Source organism: Lynx canadensis, chromosome E2, assembly GCF_007474595.2.
Source record: "Lynx canadensis isolate LIC74 chromosome E2, mLynCan4.pri.v2, whole genome shotgun sequence".
Taxonomy (NCBI): domain Eukaryota; kingdom Metazoa; phylum Chordata; class Mammalia; order Carnivora; family Felidae; genus Lynx; species Lynx canadensis.
In genome coordinates this window covers 11,939,218-11,966,778 of record NC_044317.1, presented here as the reverse complement: position 1 = coordinate 11,966,778, position 27,561 = coordinate 11,939,218, and the positions used below count along the sequence as shown (strand labels likewise).

The 27,561-nt window shown below is 44.3% G+C and overlaps 1 protein-coding gene across 5 annotated transcripts; it reads right to left on the bottom strand.

Moving 5' to 3' along the window:
* Nucleotides 1-345: 345 nt before the first annotated feature.
* Nucleotides 346-20,533, bottom strand: TMEM170A (transmembrane protein 170A). Of its 5 annotated transcripts, none has more exons than XM_030298910.2 (3): nucleotides 20,255-20,533; nucleotides 7,317-7,487; nucleotides 346-4,116 (listed from the first exon to the last, which is right to left on the bottom strand). In XM_030298910.2, exons 1-3 carry the CDS (start codon nucleotides 20,385-20,387, stop codon nucleotides 3,986-3,988), a joined length of 435 nt encoding a protein of 144 aa, XP_030154770.1. In that variant the 5' UTR covers nucleotides 20,388-20,533; the 3' UTR covers nucleotides 346-3,985. The 5 variants fall into 5 exon arrangements, with proteins under 5 accessions (XP_030154770.1, XP_030154771.1, XP_030154772.1 ...); XM_030298911.1 differs by having other exon boundaries at nucleotides 2,534-4,116; nucleotides 7,386-7,487; XM_030298912.1 differs by lacking the exon at nucleotides 20,255-20,533 and adding an exon at nucleotides 19,543-20,147 and having other exon boundaries at nucleotides 2,534-4,116.
* Between the last annotated feature and the right edge of the window lie 7,028 nt (nucleotides 20,534-27,561).

Below are 27,561 nucleotides of genomic sequence, written 5' to 3'. Positions count from 1 at the left end.
CAATGTTGGGAGCCTCTCGCCACGTGAATTTACTGTTGAAATATTTCTTTTTCATACACCTTATCAGCTTTTGTCCATGCCAGTGTGGTTTCATACAAAAAGCTTCCAGTTGATAAGATCTAGCCCACAAAGTGCAGTTAAGAGGACTCAAGATTACATATTAAGTACAGTTTAATCACACCTTTGAACAAGAATTTTACCATAAATTAGTAAGACGTTGAACATAAAAGGAATACAGCCAAACATATGTTAAGTAGTAAGTTATTTAAAACTCCCTAAATTTAAGTCAGACGTTACTGCAAGATTCAGTTCATTGGCCACTGAATATAAAAATAATAGTCCCAGTTCACAGAATTGAAATTCTTTATTGATAAACATTTATACCAGAATTAGAAATGTCAGTAGAAAAATAAAATTTAAATAATTTTCTATTGTACAAAGATTTGATCATTTGGACTGTAGCAGTTGGTGAAATAATCTAATACAAAAGCTAAGCTGATTTTAGTGACAACCAGCCTAACTAATGCACGAAACAGAAATGCACACACACCACACTTCCTGCCTGGGGCTGGCTGATGGCGGCCGGCCTCACCTCCCAGGAAACGGTTTCTTAGGGAAGGTCGATATGCACTGCAGTTGTAGTAAGAACTTAATACACACCAGAGCAGTCAGAAAGGACACTGAAACCGAAAGCCAACATACAATTCCAAATTTAAAAAACATGGGGTGCCTGGATGGCTCAGTCGGTTAAGCAGCTGCCTTCAGCTCAGGTCATGATCTCACAGTTGGGGAGTTCGAGCCCCAAATCAGGCCCTGTACTGACAGCTCGGAGCCTGGAGCCTGCTTCGGATTCTGTCTCCCTCTCTCTCTGTCCCTCCCCCACTCATGCTCTGTCTCTCTCTCTCTCTCCCTCTCAGAAATAAATAAAACATTAAAAAAAAATTAGAAAACATAAGGAATGGCTTAATGATTTGCATCAACTTTTTCTCACTGGTTTAGACATTTCCAGTAAATGTTTTGCTGCAAAATTTAAAAATGAGTTAAGAGCACAAAGAGACATCCTTCTTGTGGAATATTCATTGCAATTTGTACATGGACTTAAGTTTTCGTGAAGTGCCTCCCCCACCCCTGCCAAGCCCCCGTATTAAAGAATCCAGCTTTTATGACTGCAAGCTGCCTCCTTCCCCTGCATAAAAAATACTAAAAAAAAAAAATAATAAAAAAAAAAAAGTGGGTATCTAGCTGGGAAGGGGTGTTTGCATAGCCACTAAGAAAGCCAGTTGTTGGCAAAAATTCTACAAACCTATATATGGTAAAATAAAATGTTCAGCACAAATGCCAGTATTTTTCCACGAGTGACCACCCCCAAATAATTGTGTATTTGAGACAAGAAATTAAAAAAAAAAAAATCCAAAAAAGAAGAGACATTCTTTATCATCCAAATAGTTTTTCCTTAAAAACATCTCAAGCTACAAAGCTCAATCTATATAAAGGTCTATAGAAATTTATTCACAGTAGAATGTTCACATATGGGGATGGATGAAATATTCAGTAATTTAAAGATATAGTTTATATTTGAAGTTTTAAAAAAGCAGATCATCAAAATATGGCAAACAAACAAACAAAGATGGGAACAAAAACACTTTACAAAATGCACTAACTTTTGGGTCTTGGCTCTAAAAGAAAAATAACCAAATATTTAAATCATCTATCAGTATGTTCAAAAATTAGTATTCAGGAAGAGGGGCCTACCAACCATAGGCCCACGTGTTTAACTTGTGAAATTCTATCCAAAATGTTTTAGGTGAGAATTCTAGTAAGAGGTATATTTCAAGAGAGATGATTAAAATAACTTTCTACAATAAAGGATATAATGTCCCCACTTTTTCTTTTTTTTTAGAGTTTATCTTGAGAGAGCAGGGAGGAGAGGGAGGAGGGAGAGGAGGAGGGGGGAGAGAGAGGAAGAGAGAGAGAGAGAGAGAGAGAGAGAGAGAGAGAGAGAGAATCCCAAGCAGGCTCCGTGAGGAGCCCAAAGCAGGGCTTGAACCCAGAAACCGTGAGATGATGACCTGAGTCAACATCAAGAGTCAGACAGCCAACCGACTGAGCCACTCAGGCACCCCTGTCCCCAAGTGTCTTAAATTGAATGGCTACTTGGCAAAAATCACAGCTCCTTGAACTGGAAAAAGGAGTCTTATTTAAAGACTTAGGGGCACCAGGCTGGCTCAGCCAGTGGAGCAAGCAACTCTTGATCTTAGGGTTGTGAGTTTGAGCCCCATGTTGGGTGTAGAGATTACTTAAAAATACAATCTCTTTAAAAAAAAAAAAAAGGCTACATTTGCTTGAAAGAAAGATTTGAGCATTGGAGAGAAAACTTGGGGAATGTATAAAAACATTTGCTGGCATTCCAAGTCTTCTTGTAATTTTCCACCTAGTCTGAATATATGTCACTGTAATTTTGATAAGTGGTCTAATGGCCTATTAGTTAGAAGGAAATCTCCAGTTAATTTTGTGACCTCTTTGTAATTTTTCCTCTTTGACTTTCCCTGATAAGTTCATCTTCCAGGCTATTTTTAATCAGAAGCTGGAGGGCATATTGCTTTAAATGGAATAGATATTGTTTGTGTGTACATGACCTCATGGGCTGTTAGCCTTACTGTCACAATGAAAACTTTCCTTTAAAAACATCAGGTTTAATGAATCAGAAACTATTCTGAAAACAGAATGACTGTATTCCATACAACACAGTTAGGTGGTAAGGATCAATTTAGATATCTAATTTTTGCTATCCTTTTTCTTTTGAAGGTCACAGTTTTCAGACATTTTAATAAAAAAGCAATTTAGGCAGAAGAAAAATAAAGATAGCTAAAACTGGGTTAAAGAAACGATGTTTAATTCTCTGTAAGGAAATAGTCTCTTGAAGGGAAATGTAAAATGTGGAAGTATATCTGAAAATTAAATTTTAGGCACTTTCTGGGAGTGACCCCCAATACTGTAAAAGTGGTAACCATATTAAGACTAAGAAATCAATAACCTCTACCCTAGTTTAAGCTACATTTCAAGAATTTCAACTAAAGTCACTAAGAAAAACTGTAACAATGTTTAAACAAAAAACAATTTTTTTGGTACCTCACTGTCCAAACAGCATCCTAACCAATCTGGCTTAAAATTTTGAACTCAAGCTATTTAATAGGGTCTATTTCCAATTAACCAAAATCAAGAGAATGAAAGTGACAAGAAAAGGGGTACAGAAACTTGGGAGGCAAAAAAGTCTCAGTCAGCTAGCTTATTCTGATAAAATGTACAAAACAATAGATTCACATCTCTTAAAATATGTTAAGTAATCAGAGGTCAAGATAGTTTTCCATAAAATGTCACATCATCTTCTTTTTCTTTCAGCAGTGGAACTGAAGCCACTACTTGTGTTGTAGGGTTTTTTCCTGTTCTGTTTCACCAAATTTGTTCTCAAAGCTCTACTCAACCAAAACCTACTTGGCACTTACTGTCATGAAGATGTAGCAAAAGAAGAGTCTGCCAAATTCTAATCAAGATTAGATTAAATAAGGTTTTAGTATGGTATACTCTGTTCGGAAAGAAACCAGTATTTTTCATAGTTTCTCTGTTATAGGCAACATTGCGTTTTCTCACAGATTATTATACATTTCAGTGCAAAGTATGTCAATCTAGAAGCATTGTTGACCTAGCTTGGGTAAAGGTGCACCTGTAAAACTACTTAAATACTGCCCCCCCCCCCCCAAAAAAAAACCCACTTGATTTGTTTTGGTTGAGAACATTAAGAGTCCAGTAAGATCTTCGATTCCTGGAGCTTCAAATCGCAGAAAGGGCTGAAATGTCGTTCTTCACACGTATTTCTTCATCCAAGTTTCTTCCATTTGAAGAATTAAGAAAACACTACATTCCATAATGTATTCTTTTTGAGGATTCTGTAAAAATGAGGTTTGCCATCGGGGTATAAGGGTGTTCGCTATAGAGTAGCTAAAACCCGTAAAAAGGAGACCACTACTACACAGAATGTCTGTCCGGTGCCCAAGGTGAGGGCTTCAAATGGTATCATTTCCTTTCCTGCTGCTCGGTACACTCCAGCAATTGCAGCACCTGTTTAAAAATTCAAGAGCGTTAAAAAAAAAAAAAAAATCAAGGTTAATATAATCAGGAAAATACAGTACTTAAAATCCTACCCTAAGTAGAATATTCCAGATTTTTTTACATTAAAATTTAAATATCATAGAAATGTCTTATTCTCCCTATACTTTTCTCTAGATTTTAAGTATTCTCCATATGACTTATAAATTACTGATTAGTGCTTTCAGACGCTGAAAAGTGAGTCCTTAAAATGGAGTCTCCTGGATTTACTGAATAAAATAATCTGGAAATCATAACCCAAATCACAAATTTCCACATGACCTGATTACAAACTCATCACAAAAACATCTCTTATTTGCCATGCTTAGCATTTAACAGGTACCTAATAAAATTTTGGTAATGAATGCCAATGAAACTTTCCAGGGAAACCGAGCAAGAAATATTTCAGAAAAAGCCGGAGACGCCCGCTCTGTCTTCTACTGTACTCAGCTCCCCTCCCCAAGCGGACAGAGGAGGAGCAGAGGGAAAAGGAAAGGGTGACTCTACGTTTATGAAGTTGTTACTAATTCAAAGGGCATGAGGCCAGAGGTGCTAAGGGGGTCCTTTCTGTTCCCCACATCATTAATCGTCTTTATTACGTTAAGTCACCACAACTTTCTAGAAACGGAGTAAACCAAACACAAACATCTGTACCTCCCTAGAAACCCAGATGAATTGTTACAGGGACTCAGCATTGTATTGAGAGAGCCAAGATTTCATTAGTTTGACAATAATAGATCCAAAGTTCCCAGATGACCCTCCTCTCAAAGACCATTCCAAACAGAATCCTCCTTGGTCAGTGTGTTCATTCCTGCAAACAGGTATTTGCCTGTATGTTTTCTAAGATCCCTATTCTCATGATACTCAGATCAAGCTGGAACAGAGAAAGCACAGCATGAAACAGATTTTGAATAATACAAGACAACATACAGCATCTCAATCAAATGCCTACACATTTTACACATGTGATATGAAAACATATTAACAAATTCGAAGAAGAAGAAAGAGCAAATTAACCAGTATCTGTATTGGTTGCCTGGAACATCTGTGACTTTCAAATGCCCACCTCCAGTGCCTATGCATACAGTGCCTATGTTATTAACATCTGCAAGGCACCTGCTGCATCAGGCCCCTTCATAATTTAGCTCCAAAACAAGTAGGTTGGGTAGAAAGAAGTGTAAGAAACTTGAAGTAGGCCCTAAGGTGGGGCCTAGATGATGAAGAAGGGAAGAACAGAAAAAAGCACACCAGGAGGAGCAGTAAAATGGGAAGGAAAGGGACTCTCTTCACCAGAGTCTTAAAGAGAGAATGGACACATTTATTGCACGATTCCTAAGTGTTAGGTATTAAGTACTTTAAATAAACATTATTTCCTTTTATCATCACACAGCATCTGAGGAGGGTAGAATTATCCTTATTTTACTGATGAGAAATCTGAGACAGCTCCTAGGAGCCGGTAATCCAATAAGGAAACTGGAACAGAGGGTCTCTAAAGAGCAGCAGCAGGCGATACAGTTAAAAATACTATATAAAGCCAGTTATGGAAACACCTTAATGCAGACAAGAGAAAACTGGCCTCCTCCTCCTGTTATCACAAAGGTTTAACCACCTACAGAACACAAAGAAATGAGGCCACTTTGTCCTCAAAAAAAAAAAAAACCTCAAGTCAAAGAAAAGGCAGAGGGGCAGTTCCATTTAGAGCTCAAGGCTTAAATGCACACACTCACACAAAAATTACAAATTAGCAGGAATGTTGTGTTTCTATCTTTTCAGCATGTATTTATGTTTACACGTGCACCTGGAAAAAGGTCTGAAAGCATATACCAAAACGCAAACTGAGGTTTTCACTTAGGGATGTGATAATGGAGTGTTTTTAGTTTTGGTTTCTGGAGCTTTTAATTTATATAAAATATATTTATATTTAATCATGAGCTTAAAAATGACCTAAATTGATTCTCATCCTTATGATATCAGCAAAAGCCAAAAACAAGTAAAAACAATTTATAATTTGTTATTCCAGTTCTTCAAAAAATTTTTTTAACATTTTTGAGAGAGAGAGAGAGAGAGACAGAGAGATACAGAGCATGAGCGGGGGAGGGACAGAGAGAGCGGGAGACACAAAATCTGAAGCAGGTTTCAGGGTCTGAGCTGTCAGCACAGAGCCTGATGAGGCGCTCGAACCCACGAACTGTGTGATCATGACTTGAGCTGAAGCCAAGCTCAACCGACTGAGCCACCCAGGTGCCTGTGTTATTCCAATTTATTTTTAAATGTTTATTTATTTTTTGAGAGAGAGAGACAGAGACAGAGTGCAAGCAGGGGAGGGGCAGAGACCGAGGCAAACAGAATCTGAAGCAGGCTCCAGGCTCTGAGCTGTCAGCACAGAGCCCGATATGGGGCTCGAACCCACAAGCCATGAGATCATGACCCGAGCTGAAGTCCGACGCTCAACTGACTGAGCCACCCAGGCGCCCCTCCAATTCTTATTCAGAAAGTTTTGACAGGGGAAAAAAATAACCAGAAGACAAATCAGGTACCATTCATTAAAAAAAAAATTTTTGAAAGAGTACGCGTGGGGGAGGGGCAGAGAGGGGAGGTTACAGAGGATCTGAAGCAGGCTCTGCAATGACAGCAGCAAACCATGTGTGGGGCTCGAACTCGCAAACCATGAAATCATGACCTGAGCTGAAGTCGGATGCTCAACCGACTAAGCCACCCAGGTGCCTCAAATCAGGTACTTTTCTGAACTAGAATTATTCTTCCATCCTTAAAAAATTATTATTCATCCTGAGTGAGGAGAAGGACCTCGTCAACAATCTTTTGATGCCATCGGTCAATTGATAGCTGACAAGAAAGGAGCAGTAGCTTCCAAAAAGATAAACACCTTTTACTAGATTTCAAAATGTAGTTTTACTACATCTCAAAAGCCTCACACAGCTTATCTGAAGCCAGTGAGAGAAAATACAACTTCGGAAGTCAAAGATGTTAGCCAAATCATAGGAGGAGGAGGCGGGGGTTAGAGATAAGAGAAAAACAGTACGCTAAAGAAAGCGCCCATGGTTAAAAGCCACCCTTTTTTCTTCATTTCACACAGACATGTTTCTAAAATGGGTCCTGAAATTAAGTGACTAGTCATAGGAAACGTATGACTGGTATTTTAATGTCTAACATACTTGTCAAGATTCCAGCAGTAATTGGTCCCACGATGCCCATCAACAGGATGCTTACAGACATGAACCTACCATATTTGTGATGTCTGAGGGTGAAGAGGGCCAGTAATCCAGCAGGGACATGGAAGAAGAGAGAGGACACCAGTGCCCACAGGAACACACCATACCACATCTCTACAAGGAAAAGCAAAGAAAGGTCACAAGTCACAGACTTTCCTAGTACAGGAATTACCAAGGGCTCGTCATCATACCCGCTTATTTCATTTTCAAAGCCATCCAGGTGCCAGGTAGGTTCAGCAGTCAAATATCTAAATATTGATGGTTCTAGAGGGATTAGCAAACCACGGCCCTCAGGCCACCACCTGGTTTTGTGCATACACTCTCACTGAACGCAGCCATGCCCATTCATTTAAATCTTGTCTAGGCCTGCTTTCACGCTACAAGAGCAGAGGTGAAACAGTGACAAAGAGCACGTGGCCTGCAGAGTCTGAAATATTTACTATCTGGCCATTTCCAGAAGAACTTGGTCAACCCCTAAAATGATCAATCATTTTAGACTTCTACGATGGAAAAGCTTTACAGTTTTATTCATTCAACAGTCGTTTCCTTTTTTTAAAATTTTTTTAAGTTAAAATTTTTTTTTATTTTGAGAGAGAGCGACAGAGAGACAGAGAGAGAATGCCAAGTAGGCGTTGCACTGTTAGCTCAGAGCCTGATGTGGGGCTTGAGCTCGTGAGCCATGAGATCATGGCCTGAGCCAAAATCAAGAGCTGAATGCTCAACTGACCAAGCCACTCAGGTACTCCACAACAATCATTTTCTACTCAGCCATCAAAAAAAAAAAAAAAGAAATCTCACCATTTGCAATGACGTGGATGGAACTAGGGTACATTATGCTAAGCGAGGTAAGTTAGAGCAAGACAAATACCATATGATTTCACCCATGTGGAATTTAAGAAACAAAACAAAGGAACACAGGGTAATGGAAGGAAAAATTAAATAAGATAAAAACAGAAGGGGAGGCAAACCATAAGAGACTCGTAACTATTCTTAACTATAAAGAACAGAGTTGCTGAAGGGAAGGTGGGTGGGGCACAGGCTACACGGGTAACGGACATTAAGGAGGACACTTGTGATGAGCACTGGGTGTTACATGTAAGTAATGAATGTTTTTAATATAGGTTACCACGGATAAAGGTCCTAAATACATACATACATACATACATACATACATAAATTCATATCAGGCCATCACGTCTTAGAATAGCAAAGCTCTAGGGGCGCCTGGGTGGCGCAGTCGGTTAAGCGTCCGACTTCAGCCAGGTCACGATCTCGCGGTCCGGGAGTTCGAGCCCCGCGTCGGGCTCTGGGCTGATGGCTCAGAGCCTGGAGCTTGTTTCCGATTCTGTGTCTCCCTCTCTCTCTCTGCCCCTCCCCCGTTCATGCTCTGTCTCTCTCTGTCCCAAAAATAAATAAACGTTGAAAAAAAAATTAAAAAAATTAAAAAAAAAAAAAAGAATAGCAAAGCTCTTTAAGATATGAAATAAATACCAGAAAATATAAATGTCTGCCTTAGAGACAAACGGCACATAAGTGAGGGGGCAGGTTAGCGCAACTAGTTCCTAGGGAGAATGTCTAATGGACTTTTAATATGACTGTAATTTAGGCAACATTAAAATATATGATCACCAACTATGTCTAAAAACCTATGCATGAGCCACCTCAGAAAAAACAAAAAAGGAGGAGATACCACCCTGCCCTCAAGACTTTGCAATCTGGTAAACAGCAGACAGAGCAATTCCCCTCAGTGAACCCAGGCAAGCCTTCAGAATTCTCAAAATAGCCCCTTAGCTACCCACATGGATACAACGAAGGTGTCATGTGAGATAAAATATATTGTCCATCCTTGTGCTAGGAGCAGGTAAGTAACAGGCAGTTTCAGAGACCAGTCAACAGCTTAAACTTAGAGATTCCGGACCACAGCACTACCGACATCTGGACCAGTCAACCCTTTGTTGTGGGGCTGTTCTGTGCATCGCAGGACACGGAGAGGCACCCTAGCCTCTCCCCACTAGATGCCAGTACTGGCCTCCCCCCAGTTGCAATGACCAAAATTATCTCCAGACTTTGCCAGATGTCCTCCTGGGGCAAAACTTCCCGGAGTAAAAACGAGTGTCCTGACTAAAACAGAGAGTTTATAAGATTAAAAGCAGTTAAAGCTACAAAGATAGGGGCGCCTGACTGGCTCAGTCAGTACAGCATGTGACTCTTGAGCTCAGGGTCATGACTTTAAGCCCCACATTGGGCGTGGAGACTACTTAAAAAAAAAAAAAAAAAAAAGCTACAAAGACAGATGGGGTCACACTATGGTGGGCTTTCAAGGCCAGACTAAAGACTTCAGTGTGAAAGCCCTAAAAGTACCATTAAAGGTTTTGAGCAGTAAAGGGTTGTCCGGACACTATTTCACAGGCCCCACCTTACACTCCCAATAGGAGTACAAACTAGAAAACCTTTCTGGAGGGTAATTTAGAAGGGTGTATCCAAGAAAGTCCAGTGTGCACACCTTTGCCACGGAGACTTTACTTCCAGGAATACATCCGACAGGAATACACATGCAGGCAAGGCCGGAGATAACAAGGGGTTCCCGGCAGCATTGTCTGTAATGGCAAAGACTAGATGCCGACTGTACGTCCATCAGTGTAGGGCTTGTCAAACATGTTTTGGTGCAGCTACATAATGTAACATTTAAAATTTTTTTTATTTTTGAGAGAGAGACACACACACACACACAGAGTGCAAGTGGGGGAGGGGCAGAGGAGGAGGGTGACACAGAATCCAAAGCAGGCTCCAGGCTCTGAGCTGTCAGTACAGAGCCCAACACGGGGCTCGAACTCATGAACCGTGAGATCATGACCTGAGCTGAAGTTGGATGCTTAACCGCCTGGGCCACCCAGGCGCCCCTACATACTGTAACATTACACTATCACGTAAAAACGTGGGATAGATCTTTATATACTGATGGGATAAGATGCCCAAGCCACAGTGGGAAGTAAAAAAAAAAACAAGTTCCAGAAGAGTGTACAGAAGACTCTGTTTTTATAAAAACAAAAGAAACAAACGTGTGCCTAAGTCTATGAATTCGGAAAACAGTCTGGATGTAGGTGTACTTAATAAATATTGAGGACATGTGCAGGCGCTGTTCTAAGTGCTTTACAAATCTTAACCAGTGCAATCTTCTAAACAACTCTGTGAGGCACATGATATCCCTGGCTCTTGGCTGAGGAAACAGAGGCAGAGGGAGGGAAGGAACTTGCCAGAGCCCACAGTGCCTGTGGGGGCTGGGGCAGAGCCCTATTGGGCCCCACGCATGCTCCATGCTGGCAAGCTACAAAAGAGCCTTATGTCTAGGGAGTGGGATACGTTGGGGTAGGGCTAATGACAATTCACTTTTTACTTTGATTTTTCTTAAAAAGCTTTTCTAGCTGCTTACTGGCTTTTACAGAATTATTATTTTTTTTTTATTTTTTTAAATTTTTTTTTTCAACGTTTATTTATTTTTGGGACAGAGAGAGACAGAGCATGAATGGGGGAGGGGCAGAGAGAGAGGGAGACACAGAATCGGAAACAGGCTCCAGGCTCTGAGCCATCAGCCCAGAGCCTGACGCGGGGCTCGAACTCACGGACCGCGAGATCGTGACCTGGCTGAAGTCGGACGCTTAACCGACTGCGCCACCCAGGCGCCCCTTACAGAATTATTATTAAAAGAAAGTAGAAAAAGAAGAAAAAAGGCTTTTGTTTCCAAAAGAACAGTTTGGGAAGGCTGGTGGGATTGGAATGAACAATTACAGAAACGATGAGGAGCACTAACTGGCTTGGGGACCGTGGACACCGGGAAGGGCAGGACCAGGGGCTCTTCTTCAAGCTGTATCTGAAGCTGCATCTGAAGCAGTCGTAAGAATGACTGCTGTGCGGGGGCGCAGGGGGGCTCAGACGGTTGGGCAGTTGATCGTCAGACTCCATTTCAGTTCTGATCGTGATTTCACAATTCGTGAGATCGATCCCCATGAGGTGGACTCCCAAGTGACAGCACGGAGCCTGCTTGGGATCCTCTCCTTCTCTGTCCCTCCCCCACTCACTCTTCACTCTCAAAAAAAAAAAAATTTAATTAAAAAAAAAAAGAATTACTGCTGTGCATGTTTCCTTCCCAATTTCTTATTCTTGTTGTGGGTGGGAGCCAAATGCCCCCAAGCCACCCTTGGCATTGTCACTGATGGCTATACTAATTCTTTGCTCATTTGACTCACCTAAAGCTTCAATTAACACTATATTCGACACATACCTGAATTAGGACACCTAGTTCATGCTTTGAATGAAAGTATCAGGTGTGCCCCATCTAGGGCTCAATGCTTATTAAAAATAACAAACGACTGAGGGTGTTTTGGCACTTTTGCTCTGGTGAAAAACAGATTGCTATAAAAAGTTTCAAACCGTTTGTGAGACTTTTTTTTTTACCCCCCGCCGAACAAGATCTATCTTCAGAAAAATTTCATAATACTGTTGAAACTGGTCTGTTTGACAGGGTTTGCCAAATTCTGCTAAGCCAAGTTAGATCATGAAATACGGGGCATAAAGTGATTACATAGTAAGGTCCCAAACTTAAAAACTAAATATATGTAACATAAAAAGCTAATATATGTAAAAATATAGTGTCCAGAAACCGCCCCTCGAATACGTGTGCCCCCGCCAGAGCTCTGGTGCCCATACACCTCTCCTGCACCCTGGCTCAGTGACAGCAGCTTGGTCTTTTCAGCCTAAGCCCCCTTGTACTCCGCCGCCGCCAGCTTGACCCCACGCCATGGCACAGAACCATGCTGTCCCCTTCCAAAGCAGTAACCCCATCTTCAATCCCACAGTCCTTACCAGCTACTCCCCAAATCACGTGGAGACTCTGACCTCTATCCCACCACCGAGCGTGTGAAATTCTATGATGGCACCAGGAACGCCAGCGTCCCAGGGTGGACAATGGGATGCAAAATCTGCCTCTAAGAACTCAGAGCAGTTGCCATTCTGCCTGCTGGCTGCCACAACGGACTTCAGACCCCGCCACTGAGCTGATACTACTCTCGGGCCCTGCTGGAGCTCCCCAAGTTTTAGAGGTAAGCACTGTTCTCTGGAGCAACTCAAGGCGGTGCTGGAGCCTGGCTTCATACTGAACGCCATGGCACCATCAGGGCATTGAACTGGGAGGTGAGGCCTTGATCTGCCAGAGACATACCAAATTGATAACTGCATAAAAGTGGGTCCGAGAGGATCGAGGCCTGATGAGAAAGGAAGAGAGACCTCTCTCTCCGTCTCTCACTCTCTCTCCCTGCCATGTGAGGACATAGCAAGAAGGCAGCCTAAGAGGGCCCTCACCACAGCATGGCCATCCAGGCTCCAAAACTGTGAGAAAATAAGTTTTTATTTTTAAAAAAATTTTTTAAAGTTTATTCATCTTTGAGAGATAAAGGGAGACAGTACGGGTGGGGGAGGAGCACCAAGAGAGAGGGAGACACAGAATCCGAAGCAGGCTCCAGGCTCTGAGCTGTCGGCACAGAGCCCAATGTGGGGCTCAAACTCACAAACCGTGAGACCATGACCTGAGCCAAAGTCAGGAGCTTAATGGACTGAGCCACTTCAACCACTTCAGCCTAGGGGCGTCTGGGTGGCTCAGTCGGTTAAGCGTCCAACTTCAGCTCAGGTCATGATCTCACAGTCTGTGAGTTCGAGCCCCGTGTCGGGCTCTGTGCCGACAGCTCAGAGCCTGGAGCCTGCTTCGGATTCTGTGTCTCCCTCTCTCTGCCCCTCCCCTGCTCATGCTCTGTCTCTCTCTGTCTCAAAAATAAATAAAAACATTAAAAAAAAAAAATTAAAAAAAAAAACTTCACCCTACGGCATTTTGTTACAGCAGCCTAAAACACCAACCCTCACCCCTTCCCTATTTTCCTGGTGCACAGCACCTGCCTGAGGAGGACTGCTAGGCTACCAACCCACATCTCAATTTTCCTGAAAGTTGAGAAGCCTATTTGTAAACAAGGTGTGGCAAAGCAGGTCAGCACTTCCGGAGTTTCTGAGAAGGGGAAGCATACCGCATGCACCCTCCTACAACCTTGAGCTGCATCCATTAGCTTCATCAGTGCCTACAAATCTTATAGAACATCACTTAAGTCACATTAAGGAGGAAAAAAAGGGCTTTATTATGTTAGGTGAGTAGTCTAGTTTATAAAACACTTTTCAGATGGATGAGATTATTAAAGGACTCTTAATAGCAAAGGCAAACCCCAATCAATAAAACACTTAAAAAAAAAAAAACTAAGCGATTTCCCTTTAACCTACTGCACCTTAATTTGCTATCTACGTAATAGCTATTTATGGATCATCATATAGTACTTTTCATTTCTTCGGTTCAATATGCTGTCAAAAATCTGTGTCTACATATCTTACAGTATTTCTTTGTTCACTATTTCAAATCAAGCGCATTATCTTCAGCTTTGCTTACCCTGACGGCTGAAGTCCTAGCACTGCCTGATGTTGAAGTATAAATCAGAAAATTAATCTGCAACAAAAAATTATAAGGGACAATCAGATTAAGCACTGGTGACAGACTGGGCTCCAAAGATGTCCACACACTCAACCCCAGAGCCCATGAATAGGTGGCAAAGGCAGTTTGCAGAGGTGATTAGGTCAGGAGTCCTGGGATAGGTGAGTAGACTGGCTTTTCCAAGTGGGCCTAATGTAATCACAAGGGTGCTTGTAGGAGGAGGCAGGAGGGTTGGAGACAGAGTGCTTGGAAGATGCTATGCTTCTGGCTTTAAAGATGAAGGAAGGGGGCGAGAAGCAAAGAATGCAGGTGACCTGTAGAAGACGGAAGAGGCAAGAAAACCAATTCTTCCTAGAGCCTTCAGAAGGAAGGCAGCATTGCTGACCCATTTTGGATTTCAGGCCTCCAGAACTCTACGATGTTTGAAGCCACTAAATTGTGGTAAGTTGTTGCTGTGCCAATAGCAAACTAATACAAGCACCAAGAGTTTATTCTTTCAACAATCAAGTATTTACTGAGCCCATCCCCTATGTCAGGCACTTGAGTGAAACAAAACAAGACAAACATGCTGCCCACAAGGAGCTTATTACCTTTAAGAATCTGTTTTTCAGACAGATGGTTCAGTTAAAGGGATAAGCCACACAGACTGCAGATTCCTCTAGGTGAGTTCTTTATTAACAGAAAGGGTTTGTAATGGCTGGCTCCCTATCTAATCTCCACAACTGAGTCAACCAATTTCTAAGCAAGGCCTCAAGACCAACCTGGCCCCAGTCAGAGAAGCAGAAGAAGCCTAAGCCAAGTGGGCAGGGTGAGGCTCAGCACTCAGCCATCCTTTTAGCTGGCCCCACTCTATCTTTTTATGTTCCAGGTCAAACAACCGAATGAACAAGGTCAGCTTCTCTGAAGCCAGGGTTCTAAGGGAACCTGGGAACTGTAGTCCTACCTGGTCCTGCAACTCAGTGCTGGACTGCCTTCACACTAATTGCCCATCAGCCTACATCTCTCCACACTGCCCACTGTGAGACCCCTCTCTTACTGAACCCCACCTACCCACCATGGGGTCTATCTGGTCCCCTGCAAAATCAAATACATATATATCGGTTACTGCCCCCAGTTCCTGACAGAGCTCCTAAAACCCTTTAAATAATGGTGCTAAGTGTCAGTTGCTTAAGTGTCCAACTTCGGCTCAGGTCATGATCTCACGGTTTGTGAGTTCGACCCCTGCATCGGGCACTGTGCTGAAAGCTCAGAGCCTGGAGCCTGCTCTCTGCCCCTCCTCCTCTTGCACTCTGCCGCACCCCCCTCTCAAATAAACAAACATTTAAAAAATTTTTTAAGAAAAAAATAATGGTGCTAGAAAATATTCTGTTCTCATATTTAGTCTTTTATTATTTTTTTAAACATTTATTTTTGAGAGACAGAGCATGAGCAGGGGGAGGGACAGAAACAAAAGGAGACACAGAATCTGAAGCAGGCTCCAGGCTCTGAGCTGTCAGCACAGAGCCCGACGCGGGGCTCAAACTCATGCACCTGTGAGATCATGACAGGACCCTCAACTGACTGAGCCACCCAGGCACCCCCTAATATTTACTCTCTGACCCTGGTTTCTGACACAGAACTTCCAAATCCCTTGGAATTTCCAGGCACCTCTTTTGTTCGCAGAAGGCACTCTTGGTAGGCTCCAGGATGGTCACCAGAAAGCCATGATTATAAGCATGGAACTTTCAGCCCCACCCTCCATCCTCTGGAAAGGGAGAAGGGTTGGAAGTGGAGTTAATAATCAATCACGTGTACGTGATTAATCCTCCATATAATCCCCAAAGCAGGGAGTTCAGAGAACTTCCAGGTTTGGTGACTACACCTATGTCCTGGGAGGGTGGCAGGCCCCAGCTCCACAGGGACAGAAGCTCCTTTGTTCAGAATCCCTTCTGAATTCACCCTATGTAACTCTTTATCTGGTGTTCATTTGTATCCTTTAATATCCTGTGTAATAAACTGGTGATTTAGGAGGTAAAGTATTTTCCTGGGTTCTGTGACCTACTCTAGAAAATTAACTGAACCAAGGAAGAGGGTCATAGGAACCTCCAACTTAGAGCCGGCCGGTCAGAAGCACAGCCAACCACCTAGACTTCTGACTGGCATACGAACTGGGGAAAGTGAGCCCTTTACCTGTGGGATCTAGTGTTAACTCCAGGTAGACAGAGTAGGAACTGAACTTCAGGACACCCAACTAGTGTCACAGAATTGGTAGACGTGTAGAAAACCCTACGATCGGTGTCAGAATGTGGTGAACGTGGGAGTAGTGTGAGAATAAAGGAAAGCAGGGAGTTTTCCCCAAGAGACCTTTCCACTCCTCCTTAACAGTGATGGCCTTCCCACCAGGACTGCCCGCTGCAGGCTGTCACCTCTCTTCTGACACCACTGCCTGACTGCCTGCTCACTGCTGGTTTCTGAGTGTAACCCTCTGGCCTGTCTCACTCCAGCGGCCTCTTGGTCCTGATCTGGCCTTCCGTCTATTCACACAAAGCCAGAAAATCAGTGCTAAAGGGTATGAAGTATATTGTGAGGGGTTGTTTTATTATTATTATTTTTATCTGAGAGAGCGCAAACACAAGCGAGGGAGAGGGGTAGAGGGAGAGAGAGAGAAAGATGGATAATCTTAAGCAGACTCAATGCTCAGTGTAGAGCCCAACGTGGGGCCTGAGCCCACGATCCTGGGATCATGACCTGAGCCGAAATCAAGAGTTGGACGCTCAACTGACTAAGCCACACCAGCGCCCCAAGTATGAGGTTTCTTGTTGGGGTGATAAAATATTCTAAAGTTACTTGTGATGATGGGTGCAAACTCTGCAGATGCTAAAAACCACTGAATTGAACACTCAGGAGTTGGTCAAAACATCCGTCCTCTGCTCAAAACCCTCCCATACCACCCTCTGGGAGGTGACTTCACCTCTTCCTCCCTGCTTTGCCCACAATGTTCCGTCCTCCATGGTGGCCTTCTTTATGTTTCCTAAGTAAACTCCTGAGCCAGGGCTCTGAACCTGCTGTGTCGTTGTCCAGAAGCTTCTCCCAACAGCTGCATGGCTTGTGCCTCACGTCCTTCAGATTGCAGCTCCAATAGCATCATCATCAAGAGCTTCCTCATGACCCTAAGTAAAACGGCATTCCCCCACCTGACGCACAAGACCTGCCACTTACTATCTCCCTCCTGTCTGACAACACCAGCTCTTCCTTTCCATACTTTCATTTTCTCTCTATCCTCCTTTGTTTTGCTCACTACACATCTTTACTTGGTACCTAGAAAATAATAGGCAGGCAACAGACACTTGAGTAAATACTTACTGAGTGAATGAATAAATAACTGGTCTTGAGTGTGACCCATTCTTGGCTCCGGCAACGGCAAAACCAAACCCTAGGTAGGTTTCAGTTTAACTATCACAGGACACGCTTTAACACTGCCATTAATAAAAATTCCTACCTTCAAAAAGTTCATATCATTCCTGCAAAAGACAAGATCTGCCTTTCAGATTTGCTAAAAAAACGATGACAAAAGAAATCTGAACAACCTGGAATAGGGAGGGTTAGGCAGCAATCTAAATGGCTAAATTGCAAATGCAGGTTAAAAAAATCAATTCAAAGCTTCCTGATGGTGACAAACCACAGAGTATCTTAGAGCAACGATTTTGCCATATTGACTTGTCGTAAAGCACAAGTAGCCTTTTCTGTGAGGCCAAAACAGAAATAATTCCAGATTCAGGTCAATGAATAGAACTCACTGTAAGCAGGCTTTGGTGCCTCAAAAAGGATCAAACTCCACGTACCTATAACATCCATTAGTCCAGTTAAAGATGAGACACAGCAGGGAGGCTCTGTGTTTACCCATCCCATTCTGATCAACTTCAGATCAAGGGCTATATCTCATGTATGTTTATATCCCAAGCCCAGAGCCTGCACTGGGCCCAATGTATACTTGCTGAATATGAATGAATAGTTCCCCCAAATTATATATATCAATAGAACTGCCCATAAACTCATGTGGCAGTTTCCTGTTTTCAGAATACTTTCTGAAAGCAAAACAATTCTCATAGCTGTCATAGCTGCTATGACATAATGTCTAACTACTGTCCCAAATCCACTTATCTCGATCTTAAAGAAAAGGCAACTAAAAGATAGACAAGACTGGAGAATATTCAGCTCCAAAGTATCACCTCACATATGACTTATCGCAAAAGGATTAAGGTACCCTTTCAGTGGAGGGACCCGATAAACACCACCTTCACCAAATGATTGACAGCAGTGTTAGTAAAGGTACACCGTGATGTTAAAAGTCTCCTGATATAATGCACTGAGAAATGGACATCACCTGTATAGATAGGATTCTAAACAAAAATGTTTAATCTGAATGTAAGCATGAAAAAAATGATCGATAAACTTAAATTATAGGACATGAAATTAGGCTGGACTCTTCAAAAATGTGAAGGAACAAAGATGGAGTAACTGTTCTAGATTCACGGAGACTAAAGAGACATGGCAACTAAATGCACAGTGTGATCCTGGATTAGATCTGGGTTTTTTCGTTTGTTTGGTTTTTTTAAAGAGAAAAGCTATGTGGGGAGCCTGGGTGGCATCAGAATTCAGCTGAGGTCGTGATCTCGCGGTCTGTGAGTCGGAGCTCCGCGTCGGGCTCTGTGCTGAGAGCTCAGAGCCTGGAGCTTGCTTTGGGTTCTGTGCCTCCCTCTCTCTCTGCCCCTCCCCTGCTCACACTCTGTCTCTCTCTCTCTCTGAAAAATAAACATTAAAAAATTAAATAAATAAAAAAAAAGATACATGCTGAAGTATTAGGCACCAAGCATCATCACTTCGGTAACTTCCTTTCAAATGGGTCTGCAGAAAATAAAAATGTTGTGTGCGTGTGTGTATGTATGTACATACACAATTCACACACATATATGCATATAGAGATAAAGCAAAAGAATGAAAATGTTAATAACGAGTCGGAAGTAAAGTACTTCAATGTATCAGTATGTTTGAAAATTTCAAAATGAGGAAACAAAAACAGACTAATCTGGTCCAGCAGAACCTCCAGACTGTGTGTACATTGCATTTTTCATAGTGTCTCCAGAATGCCATAGATTTGTTGTCACGGTCAAATGTGCTCTTAGTACCTTTTGAAACAACGTGAGCTGCCAGATTATCATTTTAGCTAGAGTTCCAAACTAACATCTGCATCTGCCCCAACGTGGTTATTATCATCAGCTGTCCCACAAAGCTGTCAGGGAAACTACTAGGCAGGTAAATACACACCAAGTCCCGGGGGTCCACTGAATGGCGCCCGGCAGTCGCTTCCCCGTGGAAGAGAAATCACAGATGCCTTGTTTATGACTGCATTCAGTAAGTAATCCAATCGTTCTTCTTTTGCAGGTCCCTGGCCCAGTTCTCGAATTGTTTACTCCCAGTCACCTTTGCCGGACAGCCCAACCTCACCCTTCCATCGCCACTGTTCTGTCTCCTGGCCTTTTAAAGGTCCAACACAGAACTGCGCCCTCCCCTCAAAGCCTTTATGAGCCTTCCCCAGTCATTTCTCCTCCTCTCAGTTTTCTGAGCATGGAGAGCTTTCTACCTTCTTATAATTTTGAAAAAAACCCTTACATCAGGCCCAGCAGAAGCTCCAGCGGGCGTTAAGGAGAGTGAAAACGTATCTGTGTCAGAGATCTCGAACGCGGGAGTGGGGAATTCGGCAACAGGTCTCAGAAAGTGATTCCTCGAAAGAGAAGCTGGCGGAGTGGGTGCGTTTGGACGCAGGTGGGAGCGATCGGCAGACAACCCGGGGGCACCCGGGGCTGGGGCGAAATTACACACCAGGGCAGCGCGGAGTGCCGACCGCCCCTCAGCCCGGCCGGGACGGTTCGGCGTCCGAGCTGCGAGAGCCGCGCGGCCGGCGCGGACCACAGGGGCCAGGCGCCTCGAGCCCCTAACTAGCAGGCGCGACCGCCTCCGGGGCTCTGTCGGGTCCCGGTCTGACCCTGGAGCTTCTGGAAACTCCAAACAGCAACATCAGCTCGGGTGGAGGCCGAGCTCCCTCCACTGACGGGTCCACTCGCGGCCGCTCCCTCCGCTCTGGCCCCCAGCGCAGAGTCGGAATGGTCCGCCAGAGGTGCCGGCGGGGAAGCGACGGAGGAAGTGCTACATCCCCCAGCTCCCCGCCGAGGGAGCGGGAACCTCCTTCCAGGAGGCAAACAGCCCCGGCAAAGTGGGACAGCCGGGCGGAGAGGACCCCGCCGCGGGGGAAGGGGCGCCCCCCGGCCGGGCGGCGGCGACGGAGCGCGGAGTGCGCAAGCGCGGGGCGGGGCGGGGCCGGTACCTGGGAAAGAGCAGAGGGAAGTGGAGTTGGGGCACAGGGTCCCGTTGCCCACCCGCGGCACGAGCTTCAGGCTGAGGATCTGCTGTAGGAGCCCGGCCGACCCTCCGCTGCCGCCGCTCCCCTCGTGCTCCATCCCGCCGCCATTCACCGCAGAGAGATGTGGGGGAGCGTCCGAAGTGCTGCCGAGGCTCGCTCGCTCTCACTCACAGACCAAAGCGCTCTCTGACTCTACCTCCTCAGCGTCACCCTCGGATGGGGCCCTCTTCCTCCCACCTCAACGGCTCAGCCAAGTGATGGGACCTTCCTCCAATCACAGGACGCTGCAGATGGCAGAGGCGGGGCGAGAATTGTTCCCTCCCCTGACGTTGCGTACGGCTCACCGAAACCTGGCACCCACGGGCTACGCCCCCTACTGGGCAAGTGTCTCCTGCTCCAGAGTAGGATGTGCTAAGCTCTGCCCTTCTCTGCAGCGCCACCTATAAGACAGTAGGGGAATTGCATACCCTCCCCAGACCCGGCGCGTAGATTTCAAACGGATCTAGCAATGAGAATCAGATGGTTCAGCAGCCAGGTGAAGGAGGCTGGAAGACATCAGCAATACCTCCGATATTTGGAGGGAAAGTGAATTTTTTGAAAGCTTAACTTTCTTTAAAGTAAAAAGCCTTGCTTGCAGGGACGCCTGGGTGGCTCAGTCGGTTAAGCATCTGACTTCAGCTCAGGTTATGATCCCACAGTTGGGGAATCCAAGCTCAGCATCTGGCTCTCTGCTGTCAGCACAGAGCCTGCCTGCTTTGGATCCTCTGTTCCCCTCTCTCTCTGCCCTTCCCCAGCCTGTTCTTTCTCTCTCAACATAAACGTCAACAAATTTTAAAGAAATGCATTGCTTGCAAAGCTCATAGTATTTTACATAATATTAATTCAAGAACATTAGCAAGATTGTTTATTAGAGTTCCCTCTTGAAGATTTTGTTTTGAGAGCTAATGCCCGTTCCTCAACACTGCAACTGGGATTTTGCATCAACCAAGAAACATCTAAAATGGAAATAGTAAGTATTAAGAAAAGTCATGAAATATTTAATGCTATCTTCTGGTACATTTCTCAGACCATGAGAGTGTGTAAGAAGTGGAAGAAACATTATTTTAGGGTTATATAACAATCAATAGTGTATCACATTAGGAAACATTATTTTGAATTTACAAGTCTATCCCCAAATTCTGAATTGAGAGGTTAAAAAAAATGACATTTACACTTGCAGGACTCAGAAAATGTATGTTTGATGTGCCCTTTCTTTTAAAAAAACATTCTTTTAGGGGCACCTGGGTGGCTTAGTCTGTTAAGTGTGGGCTTCGGCTCGGGTCATGATCTCAGGGTTCATGAGTTCAAGCCCCACGTCAGTCTCTGCGCTGACAGCTCAGAGCCTGGAACCTGCTTCAGATTCTCTGTCTCCCTCTTTCTCTGCCCCTCCCCTGCTCACACTGTCTCTCTCTGTCTTTCAAAAATAAATAAACGTTAAATTTTTTTTTTAATTTTTAATGTTTATTTTTGAGACAGAGACAGGGCAAGGCAGGCGGAGGAGCAGAGAGAGAGGGAGCCACAGAAACCAAAGCGGGCTCTAGGCTCAGCTGTCAGCACAGAGCCCAATGCAGGGCTCAGCCCCATGAACCGGGGGGATCGTTACCTCAGCCAAAGTCCAGTGCTTAACCGACTGAGCCACCCAGGCACCCCATATGTGCCCTTTCTTTTTTTTTTTATTTATTTATTTTTTTTTTTAATTTTTTTTTCAACGTTTATTTATTTTTGGGACAGAGAGAGACAGAGCATGAACGGGGGAGGGGCAGAGAGAGAGGGAGACACAGAATCGGAAACAGGCTCCAGGCTCCGAGCCATCAGCCCAGAGCCTGACGCGGGGCTCGAACTCACGGACCGCGAGATCGTGACCTGGCTGAAGTCGGACGCTTAACCGACTGCGCCACCCAGGCGCCCCCCATATGTGCCCTTTCTAAGGAAGCTGAGTATGTCCTCTGGCAAAGTTAAGGAGTGATGACCGAGAAAGAGGAAGATGTGCAAAACAAGAAATCATGGATTTAACCTGGAGGGTTAGACTGACTTCTGTGCCTAAGTCCTAGCAGCCACCTCCCCAGATTAGAACAGAAAGAAGAGTGTCCTAGGAAAAATAGTGGAATTGACCTCAAGCTATGGACGAAATGGTTAAGAAGCTCAAATTGTTAATGGCAGGGTGAAGAAAGTTCCTCTTTCTTCTCTTAATGAGAAAAAAAAAAAAACCTGAAAGGCAATACAAAGTCCAGAAGACACAAGCCTGCAAGAAAATTAGGAAGCAACTAGATTTTTCACTTGTTTCCTTTTTAGAACTCTACCAACCATCTCACTTGTTTCACTTACAGAGAGATGCAGAACTATAAAACTTGTAGAAGACAATGTCGAATATAGTTATGACTTCACAATAGTGAAGGAGCTCTTAAACTAGATAGAAAAATCAAAGATTATAAAGGAAAGGATTGATAAATTTGTTTTAAATTAAGAACTTGTGGGGGCACCTGGGTGGCCCAGTCGGTTGGGTGTCTGACTTCAGCTCAGGTCATGATCTCACCGCTCGTGAGTTCGGGCCCGGCATCAGGCTCTGTGCTGACGGCTCGGAGCCTGGAGCCTGCTTCGGATTCTGTGTATGTCTCTCTCTCTCTGCCCCTACCCTGCTCACACTCTGTATCTCTCTCTCTCAAAAATAAATAAACATTAAAAAAAAAAGAACGTGTTATTCAAGCGTTATCATAAAAACAGCAAAAAGACAAACCACAAACTGGGAAAAGATATTTGCGATATTTTTGTAAGCAGCAAAGGAGTAGTATCCAGGGTCTATAAAGCACTCCTGAAACCCAGGTAAGAAAATGACAAAGGGACAAAAGAACTGAATAGGTACCTCATCAAAGAGAAAACACAAATTGCCAACAAAAATAGGAAAAGATGCTTAACCTCATTATTTATCAGTGAAACCAAAAATGAAGTCACGATGAGATCATTTATCAACCATCCAATAGCCAAAAAATTTGAAGTCTTGAGAATGCCAGTTGTTCGTGACGTCGCAGAGCAACTGAACTCCTGAGCGGTAAATTGACAACCATTTTGCAATAATGTCGAATGAAGAGTCTCACGATCCAGCAAGTTCGCTCCCAGATAAATATCCTCTAACGTTGGCACCAGGAGGCTCGTGCAAGATGGTTCCTAGTAGCGTGGTAACAGCAAACAGCTGAAAACAAGCTGGACGTCCATCAAGACGAGAATGAGTTAACAAAATTGTGATATAATTTTCAATAAAATACTATTCAGTCATTGAAATAAGTTACTTAAAGCTGCAAGCAACAACATGATGAGTCTGTGGAATATAAAGTGAGGGGAAAATCGAAGTTACAGAAGAAGGCCACAGTGTGATTGACTTGATCCAGTTGAGAAACTTGCAAGACTAGCCAATACACTAAATAAGGATATTAACATAGGCAGTGCAATGATCTATTATTTAAAAAATATCTGACATGTTACATACATATATGATTATTATATGCACAGTTATTTGACTGAGGAGTACCACAGAGTGAGAGTGGCCTTGGACACCCTCCATCTCATTCCAAGGAAAAGCCAAAGTCCTCACCAAGGCCTACAAAGTCCTACATGATCTGACTCCCTCTCTCTTGCTTTCTCATCTCCTAGCTATCTTCCTCTGGCCTCCCAGACCAGACCCACTAGCCTCTTGCTGTTCTCCCAATATGCCAAATGGGTTCCCTCCTTAGGATTTTTGTATTGTCCCTTTCCTCCTCTGGGACATTCTACCTATCATTACCCCTTAATTAACAGCCTCACTTCAAGACTTTGCTCACATGTCACTTTCTCAACAAGACCTACGCTGATCACCCTACTAAAAATTGCAACTCACCCCCCCCCATGCCCACACATTCCTAATACCAGTGATTCTTCCCTACTTTTGCACTGTTACTGCTCAGTTCATAATGTGTGTTGAACAAACAAATGGAGGTGTGGCGGACTTGAAGACTTGGATCAGAATGGCACCAGGACTGCACGGCCAGCCAGGTTCTCCAATCTTACCCCCAAGGGAGAAAGCATGATTGGCAGAACGACCTGCCACCCCAGGAACATTCAAAGTCCACTCTGCAGTGGTTGCTTCAGTCTCTGTGTCATTGGCCAAACCCTCTCATTTCAGCAGACTCCCACTCCCTCCTGAGGCTACCAGTGTTTTTTGGTCCATTTTTTTTTTCTAAAGACTTAACATTTTTAGAGCAGTTTTAGGTTTATAACAAAATTGAGGGAGACGTACAGAGGTTTCCCATATACATCCTGCCCTCACACATTGGTAGCCTCTCCCATTATCAATATCACTCACCAGAGCGGTACATTTGTGACCAAGGATGAACCTACATGCATACGTCATAATCACCGAAAGTCTATAGTGTACCTTAGAGTTTGCTATTAGTGCTGTACATTCTACAGGTTTAGACAAATATATAATGACATATACCCATAGTTATAGTATCATGGAGAGTATTTTCATTGACCCTAAACCCTATGCCTCATCCATTCATCCCTCCCTTCCCCATGCCCAACCTCTGGCAGCCACTGATATTTTTACTGTCTTCATAGTTCTGCCTTTTCCAGAATGTCACATTAGTTGGAATCATATAGCATGCAACTTCTTCATTGGCTTTTTTCTTTTAGTAATGGGCATTTTGGTTTCCTCTGTGTCTTTTCATGGCTTGATCGCTCATTTCTTTTTATCACTGGATAATTTTCCATCGGGTAGGTAAAAATGAAAATGACTGACTTACCCCTGTACAGGTGACGGGGGGGGGTGGTCAGTAGGAGAGGAAGGTAAGGGCATTGTCGACACCATTCCAGAGACTTTAAGTTAGTACTCCATTTTTAAAGTAATTTGGTAGTTTCACATTTAAGACACAAATGCTTCTTGATCCAATAGTTCGACTTCTAGGAATCTGCACTATAGACACAAAAACTTGGTCACCTCCTGGGGACTTCTCTAATCTCATGAGTCTGGACCCACGAGTGAGTTTTTAATTTTGCCAAGGAAACTTGATTCCAAGGGGAATGAATCCCTGTCTTTAATCTGGCTCCTTTTCTTCATTCTATGCTTGATGAGCTCCCATTCTTCCTTCATTTATTCGAATCAGTGTTTCCTCTTCAAAGAGGTCCTCCTGACTCCCCATACTAAAGTAGGTCATCCTCTCCCCATTCTTATTATTTCTTCTTAGAGCACAATTGACATTTATGTTTGCAGGTTTATCTGCGGAACTATTTACTTTGGGTCTGTACTCCCGACGAGAGCAAGGTCTGTGACTGCTCTGTCCCCTCACTATGTCTCCAGGGTCTGAACTGTCCTGACTCATTGAAACACTCAATTGGGTACTGCCTGTCCTTGTCCGGAAACCTGATCTGGGTTCACCCCCAGCCTTGCTTAGAACCAGGTACACCGGGCATATATACATTCACCCAGAGGCTTGCCCAGAGTACACTATATGCATGGAGCCAGGTCTGGGAGCCAGTCATCCCCTTTCTGGGATCTGGGGTGTACATCCAGAATGGATGAATCACAGAGCAAAGACCATTAATGGTGGCCATCCATACGGTCTGCGACCGGAGCAAGGGCAAATGAAACTTGTGTGAGGCTACTATCAGGCTGGGCTCTGAGCCATCCCAAAGCCTTCCTGGGCCCCACAAGGGATCAGTATCTCCCTATTCTTGGTCTCTGGTACCATGAACATCTTGCTCATCCCTCTTTGCCTGAACATACCACATTGTCCAGGACCATTCCTAGGCTGACACCTCCACTTGGCACTGTGATCCTTCCAGGTAGGGCCAGCAGGCTACTTTTATCCCCAGTGGCCAGCACAGGGCAGAGGACAGGGAGGGGCAGGCAGGGAGAAAAGGGGCCAATAGTAGGGGCCCCGATGCCCCAGCCCACTGCCTACCATACCCTTCAACACTCAGGTCCTTGAGATGTTTGCAGCCAAATGCCTGGATGGCTCCCTAACACCTAGAGACCTATGTCATTACCAGGGGAATGATCTGGCTCTCCAGGCTGGTAGTGGGGTCCTTTACTGCATCCCAGTTCAGTTTGTTAGAACTGTAAGCATTGAAGTCAGAAATGCGAGTTTGAGCTCTCTCCTATCTATCGAATATCCAATAGATAGATAGATAGATAGATAGATAGATAGATAGAGCACGAGCAGGGGAGAGTGGCAGAGGGACACACACACACACACACACACACACACACACACAGAATCTTAAAGAGGTTCCACTCCCAGCAGAGTCCGATGCAGGGCTTGATCCCAAGACCATGAGATCATGACCTGAAGTGAAATCAAGAGTCGGATGCACTCAACCAACCGAGCCACCCAGGCGCCCCGAGGTCTGTCCTGTATATTAAGCTATGTGACCTGAGCCTTTCAAAGTTGCAGAATCCCCATTAACAAATGTGGGGGTTTAAATACCTTCCCCATGTTACTGTGAAGGAGCAGATGGAGGTTTTATGAGGCCTGAAGCTTCTACAGCTTGACGGCTCCTTAAGTGAGGGGTCCTGAAGCTTCAGCTTCAAGGTCAATATGTCTCTACTCCCTGCCAGAAAAGACGTGGGAAATGCCAGATTCCCTCTTGCCTGCCTGCTTTGCAGCAAGGATGAGGGTCCACAGTCAAGGTCCCATCAATCCAAGGCCATACCTGGGCAGAGAAAAAGAAGCTAGCGGCCTCCAGAACCCCTTCTGGCAAGTGACGGCAACAGTGAGGGCAGCTCCCTTATCTCCGGAGGTGACGGGCACACAAGTTCTGGCAACTGTCAGGCCCACACCAACACTGTGCCCCAAAGTTTGTGTGCACTCAAATCTGCTGCCCTGTTTTTCCCAGAGGGTCTGTGAGCTCCGCCCCGCCCCCCTTTTCCTTTTAAACACTTACTGGGTGCTTGCTAACTCTCATTTTCATTTGCTGAGCTCAGGACTAAGCCGTCTGGACACCCAGCATCCCTTTAATAAGTCTCTGCAGCCGAAGCCAGGTATTGTGGCTTGCAGGCAGGAATGGTATTCTGCTTTCGTCTAGGGCCTGGCCTGGGAGGACCAAGGGAAGACAATCACCCCGCAGGCTTTTTCCTTCCAGTCTCCTGGCCAGATTTATCTGGTTACAGTCGCCCTGTGACCTGCCCTCCAGGCACTGATTCTGATGCCAACTTCTTGCTTTCCACATGCTCTGCCTGGCTTGCTGCCCAGGCCTCCCGA

What these genes read in the sequence shown, in the direction of transcription:
- TMEM170A (XM_030298910.2), bottom strand. Translation starts at nt 20,387, where the DNA reads ATGGAGCACGAGGGGAGCGGCGGCAGCGGAGGGTCGGCCGGGCTCCTA. An exon ending in TTCCCTCTGCTCTTTCCCAG is followed by an intron (nt 7,488 to 20,254) that starts GTACCGGCCCCG and finishes TTTTCCTTGTAG; the next exon opens with AGATGTGGTATGGTGTGTTC. An exon ending in TACTGCTGGAATCTTGACAA is followed by an intron (nt 4,117 to 7,316) that starts GTATGTTAGACA and finishes ATTTTTAAACAG; the next exon opens with GTGCTGCAATTGCTGGAGTG.